Raw genomic sequence first — 25161 nt, 5'->3', positions numbered from 1 at the left:
ATCTGGGTACACCCATTGCCTATAGTAAACACTGAAAATTATGAAGCCCATCAGAATATTTTTTTTGTTTATGGTAAGGACCTCTATATTCAACACTTGTGATTGATTATTTACAATGAATACGTTTCTTTGTGTTTTTGAAAGACCTTTTGAAGACTTGTACACACAAGACAAATTCAGTTTGCATACTCTTGACAGCAACATATACATTCATTTACTGACTGAAGGCTTAGCACAGTTGAGCACCGACATCTAACTGATATGTATGAACATATAAAAGGCTCAAGTGGGGGATTCAGCTGCCCAGGCCTAATGTCTAGAAATCAATCTATATATTACATATACTTGAGAGGTGAGCATAAAAGTAATTCAAAACAGTTGCCGTTTTTTTCCCACTAGGTGAATTGGAGTACATTTTTCATCAAATTTGCTTCATGGTTTGCAAGTGCCCAAGTCCAGAGCTGATCTCGTATAACATTTTCCATTCTTTGTCTGCCACAAAAACTATCCACGTTCAAGTCCATAAATCCACCAAAAACACTTGACTACATTTATGTGATCTTATGACAATTCTTAATTGCCCCTTTTGATTTAATGACCACAGTGTGCTCTAATGAAGTTAACCTTTTCAAGTAGTCAATGTTTTGTTATGTGGCAGACACCGTAGTCGTTTAGTGTTGTGATCAATCCATGTAAACAGGGAGGTAACTTCCAGTAGGGCTTAGCATTTCCTGTGAGCAGCAGAAAAATGGCATACATCGAAATACATTTTAGGCTTTGCAGTGTGTCCAGTAAACATGTTGCTTTTTTTTTTCTTACTCTTTTTTTTTTTGATTATTCCAATGACAGCTGATGTTTACCACATCTATCCTCCACATTCAATGACATACATTTATTTTTCTTTTGCCCCTTCTCTGCTGGAGTATTTGATTCACAACATTTACTGATGCCCTACATCAGAGCGATTTCGGGGCTCAGACTTAGTGACCCGCACAGGGATATTCCTATAGGACACTATCCTGTGAACTTCCTACTATGGGAAGTTTTTTTTTTTTTGCACAATGCCAGTTTGCCACCCTGTTTTTTCATCCCCCAATATGTGATGCCTTTGACAGGAAATGCACAGCTGCTTTTAGTATAAAATCCATCCACTTTCTCTTCCCACCTACAAAAATCAATCTCTTTCTGTCCATGAAGTCTACCACACAAAGGATACTGTTGATCTTCGCAATTTTTTTATATTTTGCTCTGCATTAATTGCACAAACAAAAACCCCCAAAAACACAGGTTTTTAAAGTGCCTTAGAGTCAGTGAAGTTTTGCTTGTATCCTTTTCCAAATCCAAGTGTATAAACAGGGTGATGCAGGAGACCACAGGTTAAATGTACTTGGCCGAAACCTGTAGAGTCCATTAAATCCTCTTCAATGAAACATGGGTGGTGACTGTAGCAACGCTTGACTCTGACGTAGTATGACTAATGGCATATTGTCCATTAGTTTCTTCCGAGCCTAGTGCTATAAGAACCTCTACAGTGTTTCCTCATCCTCTTCTGCCGTGGTACTGGTGTTGAGAACAGGCAGAGTTTCCTTGAGGGAAATGTCATCCACTTGCTTGGGTCCACTATCCTCCAGTTCCTCTGGTATGGAAGGGTGGAGACTGTCGGGGTCTGAGTTACAAATCACATATCCAGGCAGGGTGGGGTGTGTGTTGACCATGGCTGTGACTGAGCTCCTGTAGACACGGCTGGAGATGAGCGTGGTGGAGCGGGTGGCTACCCCACCGCCTGCTAAATGGGATTGGTTGCTGGTGCTGTTGTTGTTCAGACCAGTGAGGACAGAACCATAATGGAAGTGACCGCAGACCACCGTGCCCTTCCAGTCAAATGCCAGGTTCCATCGAGTCCATGTTTTCTTTATTTCTGATTGGACCTGAAAGGAGGGAAAAAAATGAGAGGGACCCTAACTTAAACTTGAAGTGATCATTTTAGTTTTTCAGAGGACTAATTTATAACAAGATGAGAGTTACTTAAATTCATACAAATCCTGATTTGTAATGGCAGTATCTAGGATTTTGATACAAGCAACCCTTCTTTGTCCTCCAGTCTAAACCAGGCTTACACGGACAAGTCCTGTGACTCAAATCGGTGAACCTCTAGAAAATGGCCTGCTTCAATTAATTACAAGGGAAGAAAAGCATTTTCAAATGTTTTATAAGTGAATTTTAACAATACAAAACCTCAAAACTTTTGACTAATTTAACTGGAAATTTGGCTCTGATAGAGGATTTTTCCTTTTAGGTCACAGAAAACTTTTTATGGTAATGTAAACTACAGATCTGAGGTTAGATAGTAAAATTTCAGAGGATACAAACAAAAAATTAAGAATACTTTTCTGACAACTGTGACACTACCTTTCCTGACACTATCTGAATTGACCAAATCTAGTTAACTGCACCAGAGCCAAATAGGGGTGCAACGGTCCAGTTAGCCTTCGGTTCGTACCTCGGTTTTTGGATCACGGTTTCGGTTCGGTATCGAATTACATTGTTGGTGAAATAAGTTCGGGAGGGAATAATGTAGCGCGGATCGAGCGTATGCATTAGCTGACGAAAGCCCACATCTCCACGCACGGGATATTGTTTTGTGTTTCTCTGAGTTGGCGCTATAGGTTTGTTGGAAAGCATCCCCGATAGACGGTTGTTTTGTTCACTGGTGCGGTTACCTGTGCGTCTGTCCTGCTTCCAGAGAGCGAGACATCTGGGTGGTGACGGCGGAGATGCTGGCTCATATTGGAAGTGTTTCCACTTGCGTAGTACGGGACACTGGTCAAGCAATGCTTGCAGCACACAGTGTTATTTCTGTCCACTGTTTTGTCTCCTTCATCGTTGTATTCAACAGCAAACCCGAAACGTCCCCAGATTTGTATGAAGACGGTGCTTCTTCAAACTTTTCTCTCTCTACTCCTCCACTCGCCATGACTTTTTTTTCTGCTTCTGCGAACTACCGCCGTCTTTTCAACTCGACTGTTGGCTCCAGTTACAAGGGGGGTGGGGGGCTAACAGTGATTGGATATTGACTCGTGGGGCGGGGTTTTCTGCAGCAGGCTGTCTCAGCCTGCCTGCACACAGTGAAAAATCCATTCTCCGGCAGTAAGAAACACCTGTCAACTATTCACACACATTTTAACTGCAAAACCGAAAACACACGGTCCATAAGGGCGGATTGAACCGTACAGGGCAGACCGTACGGTTCGGTTTAAACCGAAAACCGTTGCAAGCCTAGTGTCAAAGCTGGTTAAAACTCAAATATCTACATACAAATTGCATGTTTAGGTTTTTCTCTTTTTGAAGACACATTGGTGCTGCAGTGATTTCATGTTGAACTGATATCTGACTTCATCAGAACAGATTATATAATGGTTTAAAATTTTACATCTACAATACAGCCACCGTAACAGCTAAATCCCAATTAAACTGGTGTCAATACAACTTATTTTTTCCTGTCATCAATGACACAGCTCTCTCCAACAAGTCTCCCTGTAGTGTAATTATGAGGGTCAGAGAAGGGGCGAGGAAGGTGTTGAATAAATAACAGCTGGATACTTTGTTGGAACAGAAGGCAGGAGAGGAAGATGTGTTGGACAATGAAATGATACGTTTAGGAAGTCCCTATGGAGGAAGAATGGATAAATGGTGGGAGAGGGGAGAAGAGATACAGTTTAAAAAAATAAAAGGGAAAAAAGGAACATTTGAACAATGTAGATAAGTAAAACGCCATAAAAGTATTTGGCCTTTATTCATGAGGTTGTCATGTCATTGAAACCTAAGACAAGAGAGTCACGTCAAGTAATTTTTATTTGTATTGCCCAATATCACAAATTACAAATTTGCCTCAAGGGGCTTTACAGCAACACAACTTCCTATCCTTAGACCCTCACATCAGATAAGGAACAACTCCCTAAAAAAAAACCTTTAACAGGGAGAAAAAATGAGAAGAAATCTCAGGGAGAGCAACAGAGGAGGGATCTCTCTCCCAAGAAGGACAGATGTGCAATGGCTGTTGTGTTTACACAATTTACAGAATACAACGATTGAAAGAGGATAACAGAATTATAATGGAATTATAAAATATATGAAGAATACGATGAGGAGGATGCCAAGCAGTGTCCAAACGCTTAAGATGGGGCAAGCCCATTTAGGATTTTATAAGTCAGCAGAAGCACCTTGAAGTCTGATATAACATGGATAGGAAGCCAATGAAGGGAGGCAAGAATTGGTGTAATATGGTCAAATTTCCTAGATTTAGTTAGGATTTTAGCTTTTAGTACTAGCATGTGGCAGACCTGACAACAGAACATTACAGTAATCAAGTCTGGATGAAACAAATGCATGTATTAGAGTCTCTGCATCAGCCATGGACAGGAAAGACTGAATTTTAGCTATGCTATGTACGTGGAAAAAAAAGGCAGTCTTGGTGATTTCTTTAATGTGCTTATCAAATGAAAGGCTGGGATCAAACGTAACGCCAAGATTTTTGGCTGCCACATTTTGTGAAATCAGAGTTGTCAATTGTTCTCATTACTTGATCAACTTGGTGTCTGTGTCTAGCAAGGCCAATGGCCAACATCTCGGTTTTATCCGAATTTAAAAGCAGAAAGTTTAGTGATATCCAATTTTCACAGCAGCCAAGCAGGCCTCTAAATTAGTCATTGGAGTATGATCATCAGCCCTTATAGGCACATACAGCTGAGTATCATCAGCATAGCAATGGAAATGTATTCCATAACTGCGTATAATTTGGCCAAAAGGTGAAATCTAAAGTAGAGGGCCAAGAACTGAGCACTGAGGTACACCATATTTGATGTCAGAATGTTGATGTAATATTACTATAGCAGACACAGTGTGTTCGTCCAGATAAGTAATAATAATAGTAAATTAAACTTATATAGCGCTTTTCTAACACTCAAATAATAATTAAGTAGGACTTAAGACAAGAGAGAGCTAAGCCAGAAATGCCAAAATTACAGTTTAATCTGTCTAATAGTATACAGTGATCAGTGGTGTCAAAGGTTGCACTGAAGTCCAGTAGTAGAAGCATGGAAGTGAAATCAGAGTCCATAGCTAGTAAAAGATCGTTCGCCATTCTGGTAAGAGTAGTTTCAGTGGAGTGACAGGCCCTTAAAGCTGATTAAAAAGGTTCATATAGATGGTTTTCTCCTACATGGGTCAAAAGTTGTTGATAAACAACTCTCTCTAGTACTTTAGAAAAGAATGAAGATTAGAGACTGGTCAATAATTATTAAGAGACCCTGGATCGAAGTGTTTTTTTTTTTAAGTAGAACTTTAACCACAGCTGTTTTAAAACTGCTGGGAACAGCGCCAGTAGTAAGTGATAAATTAATATCTAGCATTGTGGGTCCCAGGAAAGGCCAGGGGTCTTTAAAACGTTTTGCTTGTAAGGGGTCAAGTAGGCAAGTAGTTGGTTTAGAAACTGACACGAGCGTAGTCAAAGTATCAAGAGAGAGAGTCTCAAAAGCTGTAATAACAGGGACTATCAGTGACTCATTGTATAGATATAAATTTGGTAAAACAGGATCTGCAGGAGTAGCTGGAGTTGAAGAACTAATTTTGTTTATGATCTTATCAACCTTATTGCAGAAAAAGTCTAGAAACTTGTGGGTTGTGAATGGCAAGCAGCTTATAGACTGCAACTTTTAGTAAATTTAGATACAGTGTCAAAGAGAAATGTGGGGTTATGTATATTAATATTAAGTGAGAGAGATACGCTGCTTCCAACAGATAAAGCACCCTTGTATCTCAATAAACACTCATGCCACGATAGGTAAAAAAACTTCCAATTTTGATTTTCGCCATTTACGTTCGTCTCCTGCAGGCCTGCTTAAAAGCATGTGTCTCCTCGGTAAACCAGGGTGTAGGCCTCTTTGTAGCCTAGCTCTGGTAATGAGAGGTGCAACTGAATCGAGGAGTAGAAAAGGCCACATTTAAGTAACTAGTGAATTTTCAAGCAGGGTCAGTCACTACAGTAAAAAGAGCCAATACTTCATGCAGCTGCTGGCCAAATGCAGCTACAGTGGAGGGACCAATATGGCAAGTGGCTATTATATACATATATACATTATATACTACATTAACTGGTCAGGCCAATAATGCTTTATGAGAAAATGATCTGACACAGAAAATGTGGTTGGCAAGACATTCGGCTCAGAAACAGCTATCCCTTTAGATAAAACCAAATCAAGGGTGTTACCACTGCAATGAGTCAATTCTTGAACAAACTGAGCGAACCCAAAATTAACAACTAGTGTCAGAAAGGCTTTACTTAGAGGATCAGCAGCCTTCTTCAGATGAATATTGAAATCAAGCATTAGAATCTCATCAGAATGAGTAACAAGACCTTAGACAAATTCTTCAAGAAATAGTGAGTAACAGCCAGGAGGTTGATAGAGTATCTCAATTTAGACTGAGCTGAATCAATTCATGGCTGAGGGAGATGGATCAAGAACAAGAGCCCCAAAGGATTGGAATTTAGATTGAAGTCAGGAAGTCAGATTGAAAATAGATTTAGATATTAAGGCAACACCCCCACCTTGTTTATTTGCCCAAGCTACATGGGCATAAACATAGTTGGGTGGGGAAGCTTCATTTAAGGGAAGGAAAACATTTGGTTTCAGCCATGTTTCACATAACCCAATTATATTGAAACTATGTTCAAGAATCAGATAATTTATTAGTAAGGCTTTGGTAGACAGTGATCTAATATTTATGAAACCAAATTTAAGCATCTTGTGGAGGTGATCAGTAGTAGGCAGAACTTTAAAGCTACCAATAGGTGAAATATTAATTGGAATTGGACAACTTGTTGACAATTTTGACGACCAATGCTTTGAACGATATGTGATCACTTTTTTGATAATATTAGATATTTGGTTCTGCAGATTATTAGGTACTTTGTGGCACATTTCACCACCACCAGTGGTAGGAATGATTATTAGATTATTGTGATTCACACATTTAAGAGAGGAGAGCTTGGGAGCAACACAGCAGGGTAGGGAGACGGTCGCAATGTTATAGACCAAGCTGTCAGTATGATAATCTATACTATGAGAAATCCCCTGACTAAACATGTTGACGAAGAAAAACGCGGACATCGCCAGACAAGCACGCATCTTGAAGAAGCAAAACGGGATTCAATCATCATGGACAACAAACTGTAAAGTGTTCATAAAACTGAATGGATCTCCAGAGGAAGCTAAAAGACAGCCATCAAGGACACTGCAGAGCTGGACAAGTATCAGAGATGACGACCCTTGGAGAACAGCAAAGGTAATAATTCTGACACTCATGACAATTACAGACCATGACAAGCCTCATTGACACATGTCATTCATCTCCAACTGGAGATATTAATCAACAAATCCTGATCTCAAAATATGAAACTGTTGGACTAAAAGCCTTTGAATTCACTGAACATAAAGGACATGATATTGATCCTGAGAACAATTTCTATATCAACAAACAACCATTGTGAATACTATACTGAGGAACGGTTTAACAGAAATTCAAAAATGAATGGAGTAATATCAATTATACATTTCAATAGTAGGAGCCTGAATTCAAACCTTTCAAAGATCCAACACTGTTTAAGACAGCTGAAGAACCAATTCACTGCAATAACAATCTCTGAGACTTGGCTTAATGAGGAACAAACTGCCATGGTCAATATTGAGGGATATGAGATGTATTCTATGAATAGGAATAAAAAAAAGGGTGGAGGAGTTGATTTATACATAGATTTACAATTATAGTTTTAGTCAATCAATAGTATGTCACAAGTAGTAGACAATATCATGGAATGTATTACCATAGAAACAGAACTAGAGAAATGAAAAAACATACTAATAAGCTGTGTATACAGAACTCCAGGATCATGTATTGATACATTTAGGGAAACGTTATTGGAGACGTATGAAAATATAAATAATAAGAAAATGGTTTTTGTTTGTGGGGACTTCAATATTGATTTGTTAAACCCACTTGAACACAATACCACTACAGAATTCATTAATTCAATGTACAGTATGAGCCTGTATCCCTCAATCACACGCCCAACCAGACTAACAACTCACAGTGCTAAACTAATTGATAATGTATTCACTAATGTCATTGATAGGAAAGTAATAAGTGGGTTAATAATAAATGACACAAGTGACCATCTGCCAATATTTGCAGTCATTCAGAGCTGTACAGGGGCAAATAAGGATGTTACAACACACAAAATAATTAGACAAAAAACAGAAGGGACAATTCTTTTAAAAATTATCTGATGGTACAAGACTGGAATGAAGTATATGTGGAAGATGTAGACGAAGCCTATGACACATTTTTGTCAATAACAATGGCTCTTTATGAAAAAAACTGTCCTCTTTAAGAAAGTAGTAAAACAAAAAATACTGAAAAGCCATGGTTAACTAAGGGATTATTAAACTCACAAGAAGAAAAAAAATATTATATAAATACTTTTTAAAGACAAGGACAAAACAATTGAAACACAAATACAAGACGTATTAAAACAGACAAAAATTATGAGAAACAGCAGAAGGGATTACTAGAGGACAATAAAAACAACATAAAAAATACATGGATGGTATTGAGTGATATTATTAAAAATAAGGGTAAAACTGGATACCCAAATTGCTTCCTAACCAAAAATGATAAAACTATCAATGATATGGCCTTAATTGTTAATGAATTCAATGATTTTTTTATTTTTTGGTGTTGGTCCTGGTTTGGCTGGGGAGATTGCAAGCACTGGCTGTAGAAATGACATGGCAAGTAAAGATGTACAGCTAAAAGAATCTTTGTTTTTAAAGGGAACAGATGAAAAAGAAATTACTGACTTTGTTGAAAGATTTGTTGGAAGATTTAAGAGTAAGAAGTCAACAGACTGCAATGGTATTGAAATGTCACTAGTTAAAGATATGATTGAGTGTGTGGTGAAACCTCTTACACACACACATATGTACATATATATATATATATATATATATATATATATGTATGTATGTATATGTATATATGTATATATATGTATATATATATATATATGTATATATGTATATATATATATATATGCAATCAATCTCTGAAAACTGGTGTTTCCGTGTAAAATGAAAACAGCTAAAGTCATACCCATATACAAGGCTGGAGATAGACACACACTCTCGAATTACAGACCTGTTTCTTTGCTTTCACAATTCTCTGAAATACTAGAAAAATATTCTATTCGAGGTTGGATGACTTTATCACAAAACATAATGTACTATGTGAACAACAATATGGATTTAGAACCAATCGGACTACATCATCTGCACTCATTGATTTTAACTGCTATAGAAAAGAAAGAATATGCTGTAGGAGTATGCTTACATCTAAAAAAAAAAAGCATTTGATACAGTTGACCATGACTTATTTATTAATACAACTACAAAAATATGGAATCATAGGAGTGGCTCTTTCTTGGCTATCCGGTTACCTAAATAATAGGAACCAATATGTGCAAATTAATAATTACAAATCACAATTAATGATGGTTAAGTGTGGAGTTCCTCAAGGCTCAGTGTTGGGGCCATTGTTGTTTATTTTGTACATTAATAATATATGTGAGATTTCAAAAGCACTAAAAATAGTTTTATTTGCAGATGACACAAACCTACTTTGCAATGGGGAAAACTTGGAAATACAGTAGGAAATGAATTGAAGAAACTAAAGAGTTGGTTTGATTCAAATAAACTAACACTAAATCTAAGCAAAACGAAATTCATAATATTTGGGAATCGGTCAACAAACTCAAACAAGAAGCTCACGATAAATGATGTAGAAATTGAAAAAGTGTCGGAAATCAAATTTCTTGGAGTAATAATAGACAATAAATTATATTGGAAACCACATATAAAGTATATAAAAACAAAAATATCAAAGTCAATTGCAATGCTATATAAAGCCAAAGATCTCCTGCATCAACCAGCACTATACACCTTGTACTGCTCCTTCATACTTCCATACATCACCTACTGTGTGGAAGTGTGGGGGAACACATATACAAAACAAACACAGATCCAATTTTCATCCTTCAAAAAAGAGCCGTAAGAATTGTAAACAAAACCACTTGCAGAGAGCCTACAAACCCACTCTTTATCAAACTGAAAGCACTAAAACGTAAGGATTTGGTTGACTTCAAAACATGTACAGAGTAAAAAATCAGCAGTTATCAAATAGTGTTCAAAAGTTGTTCCAAAGGAGGGAAAGTAAACACGATCTCAGAGGAATATGTATATTAAAAAAAACAACCGGTGAGGACAAATGCAAAACTTCATTGTATATCCATCAAAGGAGTCAATCTATGGAACAACTGTAAAAAAGAAATTAAGATGTGTACATCAATAAGTAAGTTTGAATTCTTGAAAAATAAAATACTGAATAGATGTAGGATGGATGAACAAAGAGGTGGACTGGAATAATATGACTTGATACATGATGTGTAAGGTTCCTTGTTTGACTTGTACTGTTTTGTTTATTTTGATCTCTATGCATTGGCATTTCTTTTCTTTTTTTCCACTTTTGTTTTGTCTTGAAAGTTTTGGTTTGATTTGATTGATAAAGCATAAGAAAGGGGTAGGACCAGAAAAGTTCTTTACTTCATCCTACACCCTTTTCAAATATGGTCCAGTTATTACTTGTGTTGTTACAGAGAGTTTGCAAAATAAATGTACTATTATTTCCATTTGTTCTTGTATTCCTGCCTGTGTATTTTATTTGTTATTTTAGCATGTTCGAAATAAAATCAATCTGACAATTTAACTACTTGACTTCACATCTGCACTAGATTTAAACCTAGCCGGCTCTCAAATCACTTGCAACCTGCTGAATGATAAGACCCTAGTGTCAAACTGAATGATGAATGATAAGACCCTAGTGTCAAACTAAAGAAAAGAAGAAATGACACAAGGCTTCACAAGACCATGAAATTAACTGTAGGGGGAAAGGGATATGTAATGTGGTGAACTGGATGTCTGCATTAATCCCCAGGCCAGGCATTTTCCCCTCTTTCCTGTTTATTTGACCCCTGAGGTCAGAGACCACTGTAGGAGGCCTGGTGCAACACAACCAAATGGTTCTACTGCCATCAAGGAGAACGAAGCTTAACCAAGCTGGAGTTTATGACACACTGTGACAAAGATCAGGAGACCATGTCATCAACAAACCTCTCACCCAACACTGCTCTGAACACATAGAAGAGATGAGATAAGAAATGTAATTCCCTTGGGAAGATTCAGCTTCTGCATGTTAACCCATTCTATCCGTGTAGCTAGGATCAGTGGGCTGCCGTAGTGCAGTGCCCAGTTTCAGTTGTTCTTCCCTATTGCCCTTGTCAGGGGCACAGACAGGAGTGTTAACCCAACATACATGTCTTTGATGGTGGGAGGTAACCAGAGCACCCGGTAGAAACCCATGCAGGCACAGGGACATGCCAACTCCACACAGAAAGGACCTGGGACAGCCTGGGGTACAAACCCAGGACTTTCTTGCTGTGAAGCAACAGTGCTAACCACACAGCCATTGTGCCGTCCATAGAAGACAAAAGGAATTTTAGCATGCAATGTAAAATTGAATGGTTATGAGTGATATTCTCATATTCAGTTGGCACAACAAGAGGAATATGATATTTTCACCCATGTGACCGATTTTGGTGTGTAAACAACGTAAGTTGAACTAACAGGAGCTATTTATACATTTCTACTGGACTCTGAATAGTTAAAATCAAAAACATGAATCTAGTCAAAATTAACAGAGGAGTTGCCTATAGCTTCCATATCTTCATATTCATATTTCATCTCTACCATAGCAGAATAAAATACAAGCTGAAACCCCAAGTCTGCCAACAGACACACAGACTGACATGCATATTAAGTGTGTGTGACGGGGGGGGGGCGCCCCCCCTCCTTTTGCTTAGATAAGACATTCTTTGTTAGCCAACACTATATTTGATTGTATTAATGTGTGTATAACCTCACCATACCTGGACTGCCAATGATTCTGCACACATTTGCCTTGAGCATACCCCCCCACACACACACACACATTGGGAGAGACTATAGTTGAGTTGATCTTCAGGGCATCATTCTCTGCTTTTTCTTTTGTGCATGTGAGCTGGCTCTGTGCCCGTGTTGTCCACTGCCTAGCAACCGTGCTAGCCAGTGCCCAATTTGTAGCTTCCAGTTCTAAAAGAAAATGACTCTACAGTCTGAATGCTTCTGGTGATTCAACAAACACCAAAAGTGAAGAGTGCAACTAACTCTGAACTCAACCAATGCCATACATACACTACCATAGCATTTTGATCACAATCCAGCCAATTCAATGAGAGAGAGAGTGAGAGAGACCCTTGTTTAACCAGTTCTTTAATGGTCCGATTTTTCATTTACATTAAAAAAAAACACAACGGTAGCATTAACACAGATACTCCCATACATATTGAACAACAACCCCCCCATACACAGAAAAAAAACAATGAAGACTGTTACGGCCCTAGTGCCGCGTGTCTGTAATTTTCCCTCTCCAGGTAATGCCCTGCCTCCTGTGGAACTGCTGATTGAGCCCAGGTGACCCCAATTCCTCATCAGCTGGGTATATACCTTGGGGAGAGACACACAACAGTGCCAGTGGACCATTGTTGGCAGCCAGAGAGTGAGAGAGAGACGGCCAGTGGGCCATTGTTGTCAACCAGAGAGCAAGCTCTTGTGTCAGTACTCTATACTCCTTGAGAAGGAGGGTGAAAACTATGTTAGTGTTCTTGTTTCTTTCGTTTTGGTTTGATCTGAGGTTGTTTTGTTATCTAAGCCTGGATAGTTAAGGGCCAGCATCTTCAGTTGCCTTTTCTTATTGTATATAGGGTTAGTTTTGTCAATAAATCTATTTGTTTTTGCACCTGGTTCCGCCTCCCACCTTTCTTATTCCCCTTGGACACTTTTATTTTCTTTACTTCCCCTCATCCCCTGGACCTTTTAACAGGGAATGTAACAATTGGGGGCTTGTCCGGGATACTTTTTTTGAATAAGACAGTAAGGAGGTGGATTCCTGGTGTGTGTTAATTGTTGATGTGTGCAGCTTGTCTCTGGTGGCGGGCGCGGTGAATATTAATTCGGTTGGTGTCTCAGACAGCTTCCCTGGTTAGAATAGGGGAGTGTCCGGCTGGCTGTGATCAGTCCTTCCATCAGACACTCTTTTGTTATTTTGCCTTTCTTGTTTTAGGAGTAATCCTGGGTGGGGACAACGCTCCCTGGCGGGGGTAGGCTTTTCGGGGCTCAGGCCACCGAAGTTCAGCCTTTAAAGCCGCCCCGAGCCCGGCACGCTCCGAGAAGACAGATAGGTGAAGCTTAAACCAGGTAGGAACGGGGGAAGTTTGTTTGTTAGGCTAATCATACGTTTATTTTCAGCTTGCCGTAACTTGCCACTGGTGGATGTGACTTTTTGAAAGTGTGAGGTTGAGTGGCTGTAGCTGAGGCCTGTATGTGGTGTTGTGGTGTTCTCAACTATAGCTACGTTTGATTTGCGTGCATTTACAGCTAATTCTACATTAGCTCAGCTGGATGATTGTAGGAAAAAAGAGCTGTGTGATATTGCGGTGCATTATGGCATCTCCATCTCAGGTTCTCTTTCCAAAAGGGACCTGAAAGCGGCGCTTATAGATGCGCTAATTTTTGGAGGGGTTCTTAGCTTACCGGTCCCTCGTAGTGAAGCCGCATTGTTCTTGGCTGAGAGTCGCTCTGATTCTCCGGCAGAAGAGCCGGCTGAGCAAATACCGGTTAGTTTTACTCCGGGTTCCTGTGGTGTGACGGAGAACAAACCGATTACCCTACCACCCTTTGAACCTTTCTCCATAAGAGTCCACTCCTGGTTCTAAACTGGATGTGCAGTTAAAAGTCTGTCTTGCTCGTCTCCAGTTGGAAAAAGAGGAAAGGGAACTTCAGCTTCGTAGGGAGTTGGAGTTGAGGAAGTTGGAGGCAGAGACGGCCGTCAATATGCGACAGTTAGAGCTGCAGTTAGGATCTGGCTCTGCTGTTACGAGGGACTTGCCGACACCAAGCTCTACCGGCACTTTTGATGTGAGCAAAAACATCACGTTGGTCCCTGTGTTCTGTGAGGCCGAAGTTGAAACCTACTTCGGTGCGTTTGAGCACATAACCGCAGCTTTGAGCTGGCCGCAGGCTGTGTGGGCTATATTGCTGCAGTGTAAACTAACTGGGAAAGCTCTAGAAGCTTGCGCCTCATTTCCTGCCACAGATAGCATTGTTTATGAAAAACTCAAAAGTGCTATTCTGCGGGCATATGAGTTGGTGCCAGAGGCAACGTTTCAGAGGCCTCAGGAAAAGCCAAAATCAGATGTATACTGACTTTGCATGGGGAAAAAGCCTTCTCTTTGAGCAATGGTGTTCGGCTTGCAAGGCCCACGACTTGGCGTCCTTAAAAGAGCTGATAGTGTTGGAGGATTTTCAAAACTGTGTGCCTGACCGCATTGTCACTTATTTGAATGAACAAAAAGTGTCCACTCTGCATCAGGCAGCAGTGTTGGCGGACGAGTTCACGCTAACACATAAGAGCGTTTTTGTGCCGCGTAATATTTCCTCCCCCGGCGGTGGCGACTCACGAAATCCTAACCTGCATGTTACCCAAACTTCGCGTGTCGGTACCCCTCCAAATCCTAGAGTGGAGAAACAGTGGGTTTTTTTTTTTTTGTCATAGGTCTGGACATGTGGTTGCAGATTGTGAGGCCTTGAAACGGAAGCAGTGGGCAGCTGTCCCAAGACAGCCAAAAGGGGTGGGTTTGATTTAAAAACGATGTCCACGTTCCCCCTTAACCAACCTCCCCTTGCAGAGGGGCCAGCTCTGAAGGGTTTGTATTGCTCACCGGGAGAGCCGAAGATCAATGTCCAATTACTATCCTGAAAGATACTGGTGGTTCCCAATCATTCAGTCGCGCTGCTGTCTTGCCTTTGACTGAAGACTCTGCCTGTGATGCGAGCGCTGTTGTGAGAGGAATCGGAATGAGTTTTGTGCCTGCACCACTTCATCGTATCCATGTGAAATCGAAACTCGTTAGTGGTTTGTTTCCCGTAGCTGTCCGCGCCTCTTTACCAATCAGCGGCATTGATTTCATCAAGGGAAACGACATAGCAGGAGGGAAAGTATACCCCACACCTGAGGTCATGGATGTTCCCTTGTCTGTGACGGAGTCTGATGACTTGGCAAAGAAACATCCTGACGTGTTTGGTGTCTGTGCATTAACTATGCTCAGGCCCAGAGACAGCCAAAAGAGGTTGATCTGGCTGATTCGGTGTTTGTTTCATCCTTGTCTGAGGACAAGTTGTCCTCTGTTGGTGAGTCAGCGAGTGATGGGCCCAAAGCACACAAGAATGCAAAGATGGATGCTTCTCCAAATGTGACTCTGCCACTAACACAGGAAGCATTCATCCAAGCCCAGAAGAGTGACCCTTGTCTGACAAAGGTGTCTAAGTGTAGAAGAAACCGCTCATACTCACTAGATGATGGTTTGCTGGTGCGCACGTGGGTTCCACGGGGGGGGGGGCTGTCGCAGATGACTTGGGAGAAGACTGGAGTTCAGTTCATCGGCTTGTAGTTCCAGCTGGCTATAGGCAACATGTGCTGACCTTAGCGCATGAACACCTGTGGTCGGGTCATCTGGGTATAACCAAGACTTACGACCATGTTTTAAAGCATTTCTTTTGGCCAGGACTGAAAGCTGACGTTGCACGTTTTTGGAAAACATGTCACAAGTGCCAGCTTGCAGGTAAGCGAAATCAAAAAATTCCCTCAGCCCCTTTGCATCCAGTTCCAGCTGTTGCCCCCCCCCCCTTTGAACATGTTATTGTAGACTGTGTTGGCCCCCTACCCAGGACTAAGTCTGGTAACCAGTTCCTACTGACTGTAATGTGTGTTTCGACCCGGTTTCCTGAAGCGGTTCCACTAAGGAGTATTACCGCTTCAGCCGTTAGTAGATCTCTAACTAAGTTCTTTACCACTTTTGGGTTACCACGTGTTGTACAGACCGATCAGGGCACAAACTTTCTATCTAAGACCTTCAAACAAACACTGCAGTCTTTGAGCATATCACACACAGTGAGTGGCGCGTACCATCCTGAGTCACAGAGTGTGCTAGAACGCTGGCACCAAACTCTTAAGTCCATGTTGCAGAAGTACTGTTATGAGACAGGGAAAGATTGGGATGAAGGTTTGCCGTTCATGCTTTTTGCCATCCGTGACGCAAAACAAGAGTCTCTGGGGTTTAGTCCGGCTGAACTCGTTTTTGGCCATAATATGCGTGGTCCGTTAAAGGTGTTACAGGAGCAGTTCATGTCTAGTTCATGCTCCCAGTCTGTGTTGGATTTGGTTTCCCAGTGCAGAGCACGACTGCATAATGCAACGTTACTGGCGAGAGAAGCCCTTTCCGCCTTCCAGGATAACATGAAGAAGCGGTTTGACCATAAAGCAGTGGCGCGTCAGTTCCGTCCCGGTGACCAAGTACTCATCTTATTGCTGGTGCCCGGATCTGCCCTCACTGCACGATTTCTAGGTCCATATGTGGTGGAAAGAAAAGTGTCTGATACAGACTGTTATTCTCACTCCTGAGCGTAGGAGGAAAACAAGGTTATGTCATGTCAACATACTTAAGCCTTACTTTCCCAGGAATACTCCTGGGTCGACACAGGCGAGTCCCGAAATGTCTGCTTCCTTAGTATGTGTGGGTGTCTTACTGGATGATGGACTCAACCTGCCCTCTGGTGGCCAACAGAGTGGTAGGCTGACCAACTCTGAGTTTCTATCTGGTGTTGACTCCCACCTGTCGTACCTCCCTGTGGAGCAGCGAAATGACATCCTCAGTCTATTTCACACCTTTCCCACTTTGTTTGGTGATGTGCCGTCCCGTACTAGTGTCCTACAGCATGACATTGACGTTGGTAGTGCTGTTCCCATCAAACAGCATGCCTACCATTGTTCTACTGATAAACGCCAGGTAATGAAAGCAGAAGTTGATTATCTGATTAAAAATGGATTAACTGTGTCTAGTCACAGTCCTTGGAGTTCCCCGTGTCTGTTGGCTCTGAAAGCTGATGGGACACCCCATTTCTGCACTGACTTTTGGAAGGTGAATGCAGTTACGGTGCTGGACTCTTTTCCTTTGCCCCGCATGGAAGATTGTATTGATAATATCAGCCCTGCTACTGTTATCACAAAGCTAGTTCTCCTAAAAGGATATTGGCAAGTACCATTAACCCCCAGAGCATCAGAGATCTCAGCTTTTGTGACCCCTGACCACTTCATGCAATATACTGTAATGGCGTTTGGCTTGAAAAACGCTCCTGCTATGTTTCAGCGTTTGATGCACAGGGTGTTGGGTGATGTCCCCCATTGCAACATGTACCTCGATGATGTAGTCGTGTATTCAAATAATTGGACAGACCATGTGTCTAGCCTGAAAACGGTGTTAAAAGGCTCAAGGATGCAAACCTAACACTCAATCTCTCCAAGTGTGAGTTTGGCAAAGCCACTGTTACTTACCTGGGTAAGCAGGTGGGTTATGGGCAAGTCCAACCGGTAGATGCAAAAATCACTGCAGTATTAAACTACCCAGTTCCCACCACCAGACGTGAACTCCGCTGTTTTCTAGGCATGACTGGCTACTACCGGTGTTTTTGCAGGAACTTTTCGGTGGTAGTTGCCCCCCTCACCGCTTTGTGTAGCCTGGCTGTTCCTTTTGTGTGGACGACTGAGTGTCAGCACTCCTTCGAAGCTGCAAAGTCTCTCCTTTGCAGTGCCCCTGTTCTAGCTGCTCCTAACTTCTCCCTGCCCTTCAAGTTGGAAGTTGACGCCAGCGCCTCTGGGGCTGGAGCAGTATTGCTGCAGGATGATGTGGGCGGTTTACCTCACCCAGTGTGTTTCTTCTCTACAAAGTTCAAACAGCATCAGCTCAACTACTCCACTATTGAGAAAGAAACTCTAGCCATGCTACTTGCTCTGCAGCATTTTGAAGTGTATGTTGGTTCTAGCTCACTTCCGGTGACTGTGTATACCGACCATAATCCACTTGTCCTTTTAACTCGGATGTACAACCACAACCAACGGTTGATGCGTTGGGCACTTTTGGTACAGGGCTGTAACATTGTCAGCTCCTTTTTTTGTGCCGGATTTCAATGTGGTGGCTGATGCTTTATCCCGTAGGTAAAATGCCTGCCCGGTTACCATGCAAGGTGTGTGAATTTGAAAAACGGCAAATGTTATCCCCATCCATACTTACGAGAAGTAAGTAATTAGCAATGGTGTAATTTTTTTGAATGCAATTACCCTCTTAAAAATACAAACCTATGGTTTGTATTTGTAGCCAAGCTGGCCGAACAGTGACGCACTGGAGGCAGTGTTATTATAAATGGCAAGATGGATTTATTGTCTTGGTTATGGTATCAAGTTTTGCCGGTCAGGAGAGGGAGAAAAAAAAAACTCCCACTATAATCTCAGTTCCTAACTACACTTTAAACTGCAATTTACCTTCAATAATTAAACTCAAAAGATAACACTCAATCCTGGCATTCAAAGTTCCTGGCCTATAGACAGGTGTTGACCCCTGCTCACCTCAGACCAATCTCCCATAACCCAAACCTGGCCCGGCATTTCATTCCCTGGTCCAGTCCATTGCACTTTACTCAAATCAATCAACTACAAAAATATACTTTCTCTGTTTAAATATCATTAAATACATCTAACATCTTACAATAAACAACTCTATCAAAAGACAATTACTCAATTCATTACACAACACCATAAATATCTATCATAGCCCCAAACACCCCTCTAATCCTAGACACTTAACCCCATCTCAATTATGACGTCACGCCCTCCACAATTCAAATGTCCGCTCTGACTTTCTGTCGGGTTCTCTCCCCATCCAAAACCGGGAGACTGTCAACTGCAACAGTGAGTACATGATGAGTTCATGTGATATGGCAAAACAGTCCATAATTTCTTAACATTCAGCCGGCTGATCTGAACGCCAAGTAATATTACATTTGCGTTTATGTTTATGTCTTGCAGACGGGGGAACGATCGCGTTGCGATGCTGTCCTTATATTGTGGAGTGACGTTGACTGTCGGAGTGTGTGTGTGAATCGTGTGCGCTAATAAACACTTGTTTGTCAATATTGTTGTCCATCTAGTTTATTCTGATCCGGAATGTAGGATGCCGGCTAGTTCTGCGGTAACGGCCAGCCGCACCGTTACAGTATTTATAAGAGGGGGTGTTACGGCCCCAATGCCGTGTGTTGTGTATGTGATTACCCTCTCGTATACAAACCTAGGGTTTGTACTTATGGGAGGGGGTGTTACGGCCCTAGTGCCGCGCGTCTGTAATTTTCCCTCTCCAGGTAATGCCCTGCCTCCTGTGGAACTGCTGATAGAGCCCAGATGACCCCAATTCCTCATCAGCTGGGTATGTACGTTGGGGAGAGACACACAACAGTGCCAGTGGACCATTGTTGGCAGCCAGAGAGTGAGAGAGAGACGGCCAGTGGGCCATTGTTGTCAACCAGAGAGCAAGCTCTTGTGTCAGTACTCTATACTCCTTGAGAAGGAGGGTGAAAACTATGTTAGTGTTCTTGTTTCCTTCATTTTGGTTTGATCTGAGGTTGCTTTGTTATCTAAGCCTGGATAGTTAAGGGCCAGCATCTTCAGTTGCCTTTTCTTATTGTATATAGGGTTAGTTTTGTCAATAAATCTATTTGTTTTTGCACCTGGTTCCGCCTCCCACCTTTCTTATTCCCCCAGGACACTTTTTTTTCTTTACTTCCCCTCATCCCCTGGACCTTCAACGGGGAACGTAACAAAGACACAGAACTTCCTTTTTTCAGAAGTTAAGAACAAGTAATTGGTTTGCTACAATGCGCAGAACATCTCCATGTTCCTAAACAGAAACAAATTCTTCCAAGTTTGAAATCATTTTGTAATATGTAACATTGTGGTGATACACAAATGAGGGTAGATTCATCAGGGGCTGCTGCTCCTTTAAGGCAGACATTCAGAGTGCTGACGTAGGCACTGCTTAGAGTTTCTGGGGGGAGACATGTTTGCAGCAGCCTAGCGGTTAGCTGGTTGCCACTAGAGATTGAGCTGTATCGGTGCTGTTTTGTGTGGCAGATAAACGGAATTGACTTGACTCAATCTCTCCGTCTCCTCATTCCTGCACTCCCACAATATATAAATTTTCAGCCGAGCAGCCACTAGACCCCTGAACATGAGTGTAGCATCTGTGGACCTTGTGCCTTTCATTTTGTTCTCTCTACTAAGCTGAATGCTCGTTTCTGTCTGACCCATCAGATAGTTAACCAAGGTTGTGTTATTGTCAAGCCCCTTGAGGCAAATTTGTGATATTGGGCTATACAAATAAAATTTACTTGACATGTCTGCACTGTGCTGCCATTTACCTAGGACCAAAGACAAACCGCCTGTCTTCCAAAACCTCTGAACCACCACTGCAGCACAGAGAAAAGAGGGTTCAATCTAGGACAGCTGAGCCACAAGTGCTGTAAACATGTCTGTGAATGTTCTCATTCATCCAGGTCATGGTTATCCAAAGGAGTTGAATCAAGTGCAACTGGACTTGTTATATATCTGTGAAGACATTTTGCCTCTCATCCAAGAGGCTTCCTCAGTTTGTGCCTTTCTGACTAGACCAAGCTAGTCTTTGGATAAGTGCTGTAAAGTTTCTTCGTCATTACAGAAAAAACAGTGACTCCCTGCTCTTGAATCTATATATGCCACATGTCTGTTTATAGCCACAGCCCCATGTACCACCCTCCACTGTAGATCTGCAGTGCGTTTCTCTATGGGGAGTTTGTACAGGGAACTCCAGCTGCCTTTGGGAGATGAACCTGGTGTCGACACACCCAACCACCTCAACTCCTGTACACTGGCTAGTGATATTCTGTTGAGAACCTTTTACAGTGACTGCATACAAGGCCGAAGTCCTGTAGTTATGGTGTTTTAAAAGACAGAAGGGCCCCATTTACTGCTCCTCCACTGCAGCACGGATGGACAAAGATGGAAAACCAGGCCGCATAACTGGCTGATCCTTTCCAGACTCTGCCCCTAGTGCCTCTCTGAAGAAACAAGGACGTGTGCCGACCATGTCCTCCAACAACCTTTCCATTTGACAAAGAGATTTAAAACCAGTCTCTTGGGTCAAAATGCATTTTCCTCCTGATCTGACACAGCTCTTGTGAGGGTTCTCCATACGGTGATGGAGCTGAGCATCCTGCAGTGTATCAGCAGGTTATAGATTCAGGTTCATAATCCTACGAAGCAACACAGATGCTCTTTCACTCCAATGCTGTTGTTTATGATACATTAGTTGAAAAACTGTGATATGACTAGAGAGCTCAATCAGGCCCTAGACACCTTCTAAAGGCTGGTATACACTATGCGAATTTGGGCCATCTCAGATGAAAGAGGACTAAAAGTGGCTATCTTTGGTCGTAGCTCCAAAATGGTGGTCCTACGTCGCACTGTGAGACAGGTTCAAAGATGGCCGATATTACGGTCTTGCAACCAAAGATAACCTGGGACAAAAGTCTTGATAGTGTGAGAAATTTAGGATAACCATCTCACAATGTGATTGCTGCTATGACCTACGTCTACTAACCAACCAATAGAAATGCAGCACGAAATGACGCACTGATCAACGCGACGAAGAATCTTTGCTGGCGCTACACACAAACAAACAGACTGTTAACATCTTTGACCCAAATACGATGGATTCAACAAAATGAGCAACAAAACTAGCAAAATGAGCTGCGGCGACTACTGAAAGGACTCAATTCCTGCTTGGTGTGATGTTGCACTACCAGCAGCATAGATTGATGTGGGATGCACGCTGATGACATTCTTATGGACTTAAGTTGTAGCCTGCGATTCAGTAAGTGTTATCGTACAGTCTACATACATCGAACTTGAGGTCGTACCCAAGTTTATTAGATCCATATCGCACAGTGTGGCTTGCAATAAACTTATAGGATTGCTAAAATCGCACAGTGTGTAGGATGCTTTACACTGGTAGGAACAATACAACAGATTTGGTCCACTGAAAGCCTCCCCAGAAGAAGTTCACTAGCCTCTTCTGTACTTCTCTTATGAGCGTGTCTTGAGGTTCTAAAACTGTAAACCGGTGCCAGAACATCAAGGCAATCAAGAGATTAACAATCAAGACTCTCCCCCTATAGGACAACTGAGGCTGGATCCAAGTCCATCTAGACAAACGGACACTGATCTTTTCAACTAAACCTTAGACAGTGGCACTGACGAAAAGACAGGAGGCAGAGCTGGAGGTGGCAGAGTTGAAGATGCTAAGATTTTCATTGGATGTGATGAAGAACGACTTGATTAGGAATGAGTATATTAGAGGGACAGCTCAGGTTGGACAGTTTGGAGACAAAGCAAGAGAGGCAAAATTAAGATGGTTTGGACATGTGCGGAGAAGAGATGCTAGGTATATTGGGAGAAGGATGGAGCTGCCAGGGAAGAGGAAAAGAGGAAGGCGAAAGAGGAGGTTTATGGGTGTGGTGAGGGAAGATATGCAGGTGGCTGGACAGGAGGAGAAGGAAACAGATGAGCGAGCCGCTGTGGTGACCCCTAACGGGAGCAGCCAAAGGTAGTGGTAGTAGTGTGGCAGGATGAGGAAAATAGATTTTTTTTCTAACCTCATCTGCACACTCTAACTTGTGCATCTTTTTTTTTTATTTGCAAATACAACAAAATCAACATCTCTGTGTAATTAAGTACCCATGTGTATACTTGTGTATGTTAAAAATTAAGTTAAATCTATTCTTCAGAGGGTTGAAATTTTTTTTTTAATGTAGTTTTATATTTTCTTAGTCTGTACTCTAAATGAATTCATGATATTTGGTCCATTTACTTCTGAACATTATCCACTCACCTCTCCATTGCAGTAGCAGTATATGATAGATACAAAGAAGCCCTGGAGAGAAGAAATGAATACAGAAATTGAGAGCAAGCCAATAAATCAAGCACCGTTAACATAGTTATCAAGCATAGTTATGAAATTTGTTAAAATGTATCAAACACCACCTCTCTGCACATTACAATTTCATTCATCATTCATACATTTCATTATAACAGTGGTTATCTGATACTGCTTACATAGCAGTAAACATTTAAAATCTTAACGATTTTACATTTTTACTGTTGTGACCAATTTGTAATGTAAATCTATTTTGTTCGTATTCTGCATAGCCTATTATATTGCTGTTGTATCCAGAAATTAGTAGATAACAATCAGTCATATTGCAAGTTAATTAATGTCGGTTTTATATTTCTCTATTCTCCATAAGCTAAGAGAGGCAGGACTCAGAGAACTGTTGGGCAACAATTGTTTTTTTGATTTTTTTTTTCACACTGTGTCTGTTAAATGAGGGGGGGGAAATCATTATGTCTCTCTTAGGCTGCTTCAATTGTAACCTTGTGTTCCTGAATCCTGATGGGAAAGACAGAGATTGAAAGTGAAAAACAGATGTTTTGCTCTGAAAATCCTCGGTGATTGGAAGATCGGAAGGTTCGGATTTGTACATGTGCTAATACATGTTTGAAAGTCTGTGAAATAGGCCCTGGCACCCGAAATTGAACTTGTTGGGCAAAAGGGATGCTGAATGAATTAATGTTGTCCTATGAAATGGAAGTAAGAGTGGGAACCCAGTAGAGCTGGGGTTGATTTCCCCTGAAAAAGCCTTTTGAGCCCATCTGAGAGGAACTCCCAATATGAGTCTTGCTTGGTTTCAATGGTTGGCAGAAATTATCGAGAAGTGTGAGAAGTTTTTATAGATCCAGTCTTAGCCAATATGATGGTTGCTAACTTATCAGGGTTGATTGGATATCATCGAACATATGATAAGACTCGCTAAAAATCTTGTTGCAGATGAGGTGGCGCTGGGGATGTCGTCCACACAGCTCCTATAGGATGTGAAGATCAAGTCGTTTCTAGAGACAAGACCAAAATTAGCCCATGACAGCTGTGTTTATTGTGAGATAAATGAGATGCAAAGTGGCATCTTTTGTGTGTTGCTTCCTCACATGTCAATTCTCAAAGTATGTTATTTGCCCCTCATACTCTGCTCAATTGTCCATAATGAACATATTAATGACAGACTGACATATCCGTGAAATCTGTTGGGTGGGTGTGTGTGTTTGTGAGTACTTCTATCTTTGTGAGGACCAATTTGCGTTTTTAACCATGTCAATTTATTTATTTGTATAGCCAATTATCACAAATTACAAATTTGCTTCAGGGGGCTTTACAGCAACACAACATCCTGTCCTTAGACCCTCACATCGGATAAGGAACAACTCCCTGAAAAAAAAAAAAACCTTTATCAGGGAGAAAAAATCGGAGGAAACCTGAGGGAGAACAACAGATGTCGGATCTCTCTCTCTCCCAAGATGAACAGACGTGCAATGGATGTTGTGTATACACAATTTACAGAATACAACATTGAAAGAGGATAACAGAATTATAATGGAATTATAAAATACATGAAGAACATGATGAGGAGGATGCCAAGCAGTGTTCACAAGCCACCAGAACAGTCCAGGACCCGAGTCACACGACAACCATTAAATGTAGACCTGACAGGAGAACAGACTATATATGCACACAGGAGAGACTCACATCACACTATTCACATACAGTGGTGCTTGAAAGTTTGTGAACCCTTTAGAATTTTCTATATTTCTGCATAAATATGACCTACAACATCATCAGATTTTCACACGAATCCTAAAAGTAGATAAAGACAACGCAATTAAACAAATGAGACACAAATATTATACTTGGTCATTTATTTATTGAGGAAAATGATCCAATATTACATATCTGTGAGTGGCACAAGTATGTGAACCTCTAAGATTAGCAGTTAACTTGAAGGTGAAATTAGAGTCAGGTGTTTTCAGTCAATGGGATGACAATCAGGTGTGAGTGGGCGCCCTGTTTTATTTAAGGAACAGGGATCTATC

General features: G+C 41.3%; 1 protein-coding gene across 1 annotated transcript in view; it reads right to left on the bottom strand.

Annotated features, from left to right (window-relative positions):
• Positions 1 to 1506: 1506 nt before the first annotated feature.
• Positions 1507 to 25161, bottom strand: part of pth2ra (parathyroid hormone 2 receptor a) — a 104226-nt gene continuing 80571 nt past the window's right edge. The window contains exons 9-10 of the mRNA XM_056289757.1: positions 23072 to 23113; positions 1507 to 1928 (exon numbers count right to left, since the gene is read on the bottom strand). Coding sequence (XP_056145732.1) covers positions 1527 to 1928; positions 23072 to 23113 — 444 coding nt within the window. The 3' untranslated portion in view covers positions 1507 to 1526. The remainder of the gene's footprint in view (positions 1929 to 23071; positions 23114 to 25161) is intronic.

The sequence above is a fragment of the Lampris incognitus genome, chromosome 11 (genome assembly GCF_029633865.1).
Source record: "Lampris incognitus isolate fLamInc1 chromosome 11, fLamInc1.hap2, whole genome shotgun sequence".
Lineage (NCBI taxonomy): Eukaryota > Metazoa > Chordata > Actinopteri > Lampriformes > Lampridae > Lampris > Lampris incognitus.
This window is presented reverse-complemented; position numbering and strand designations above follow the sequence as displayed.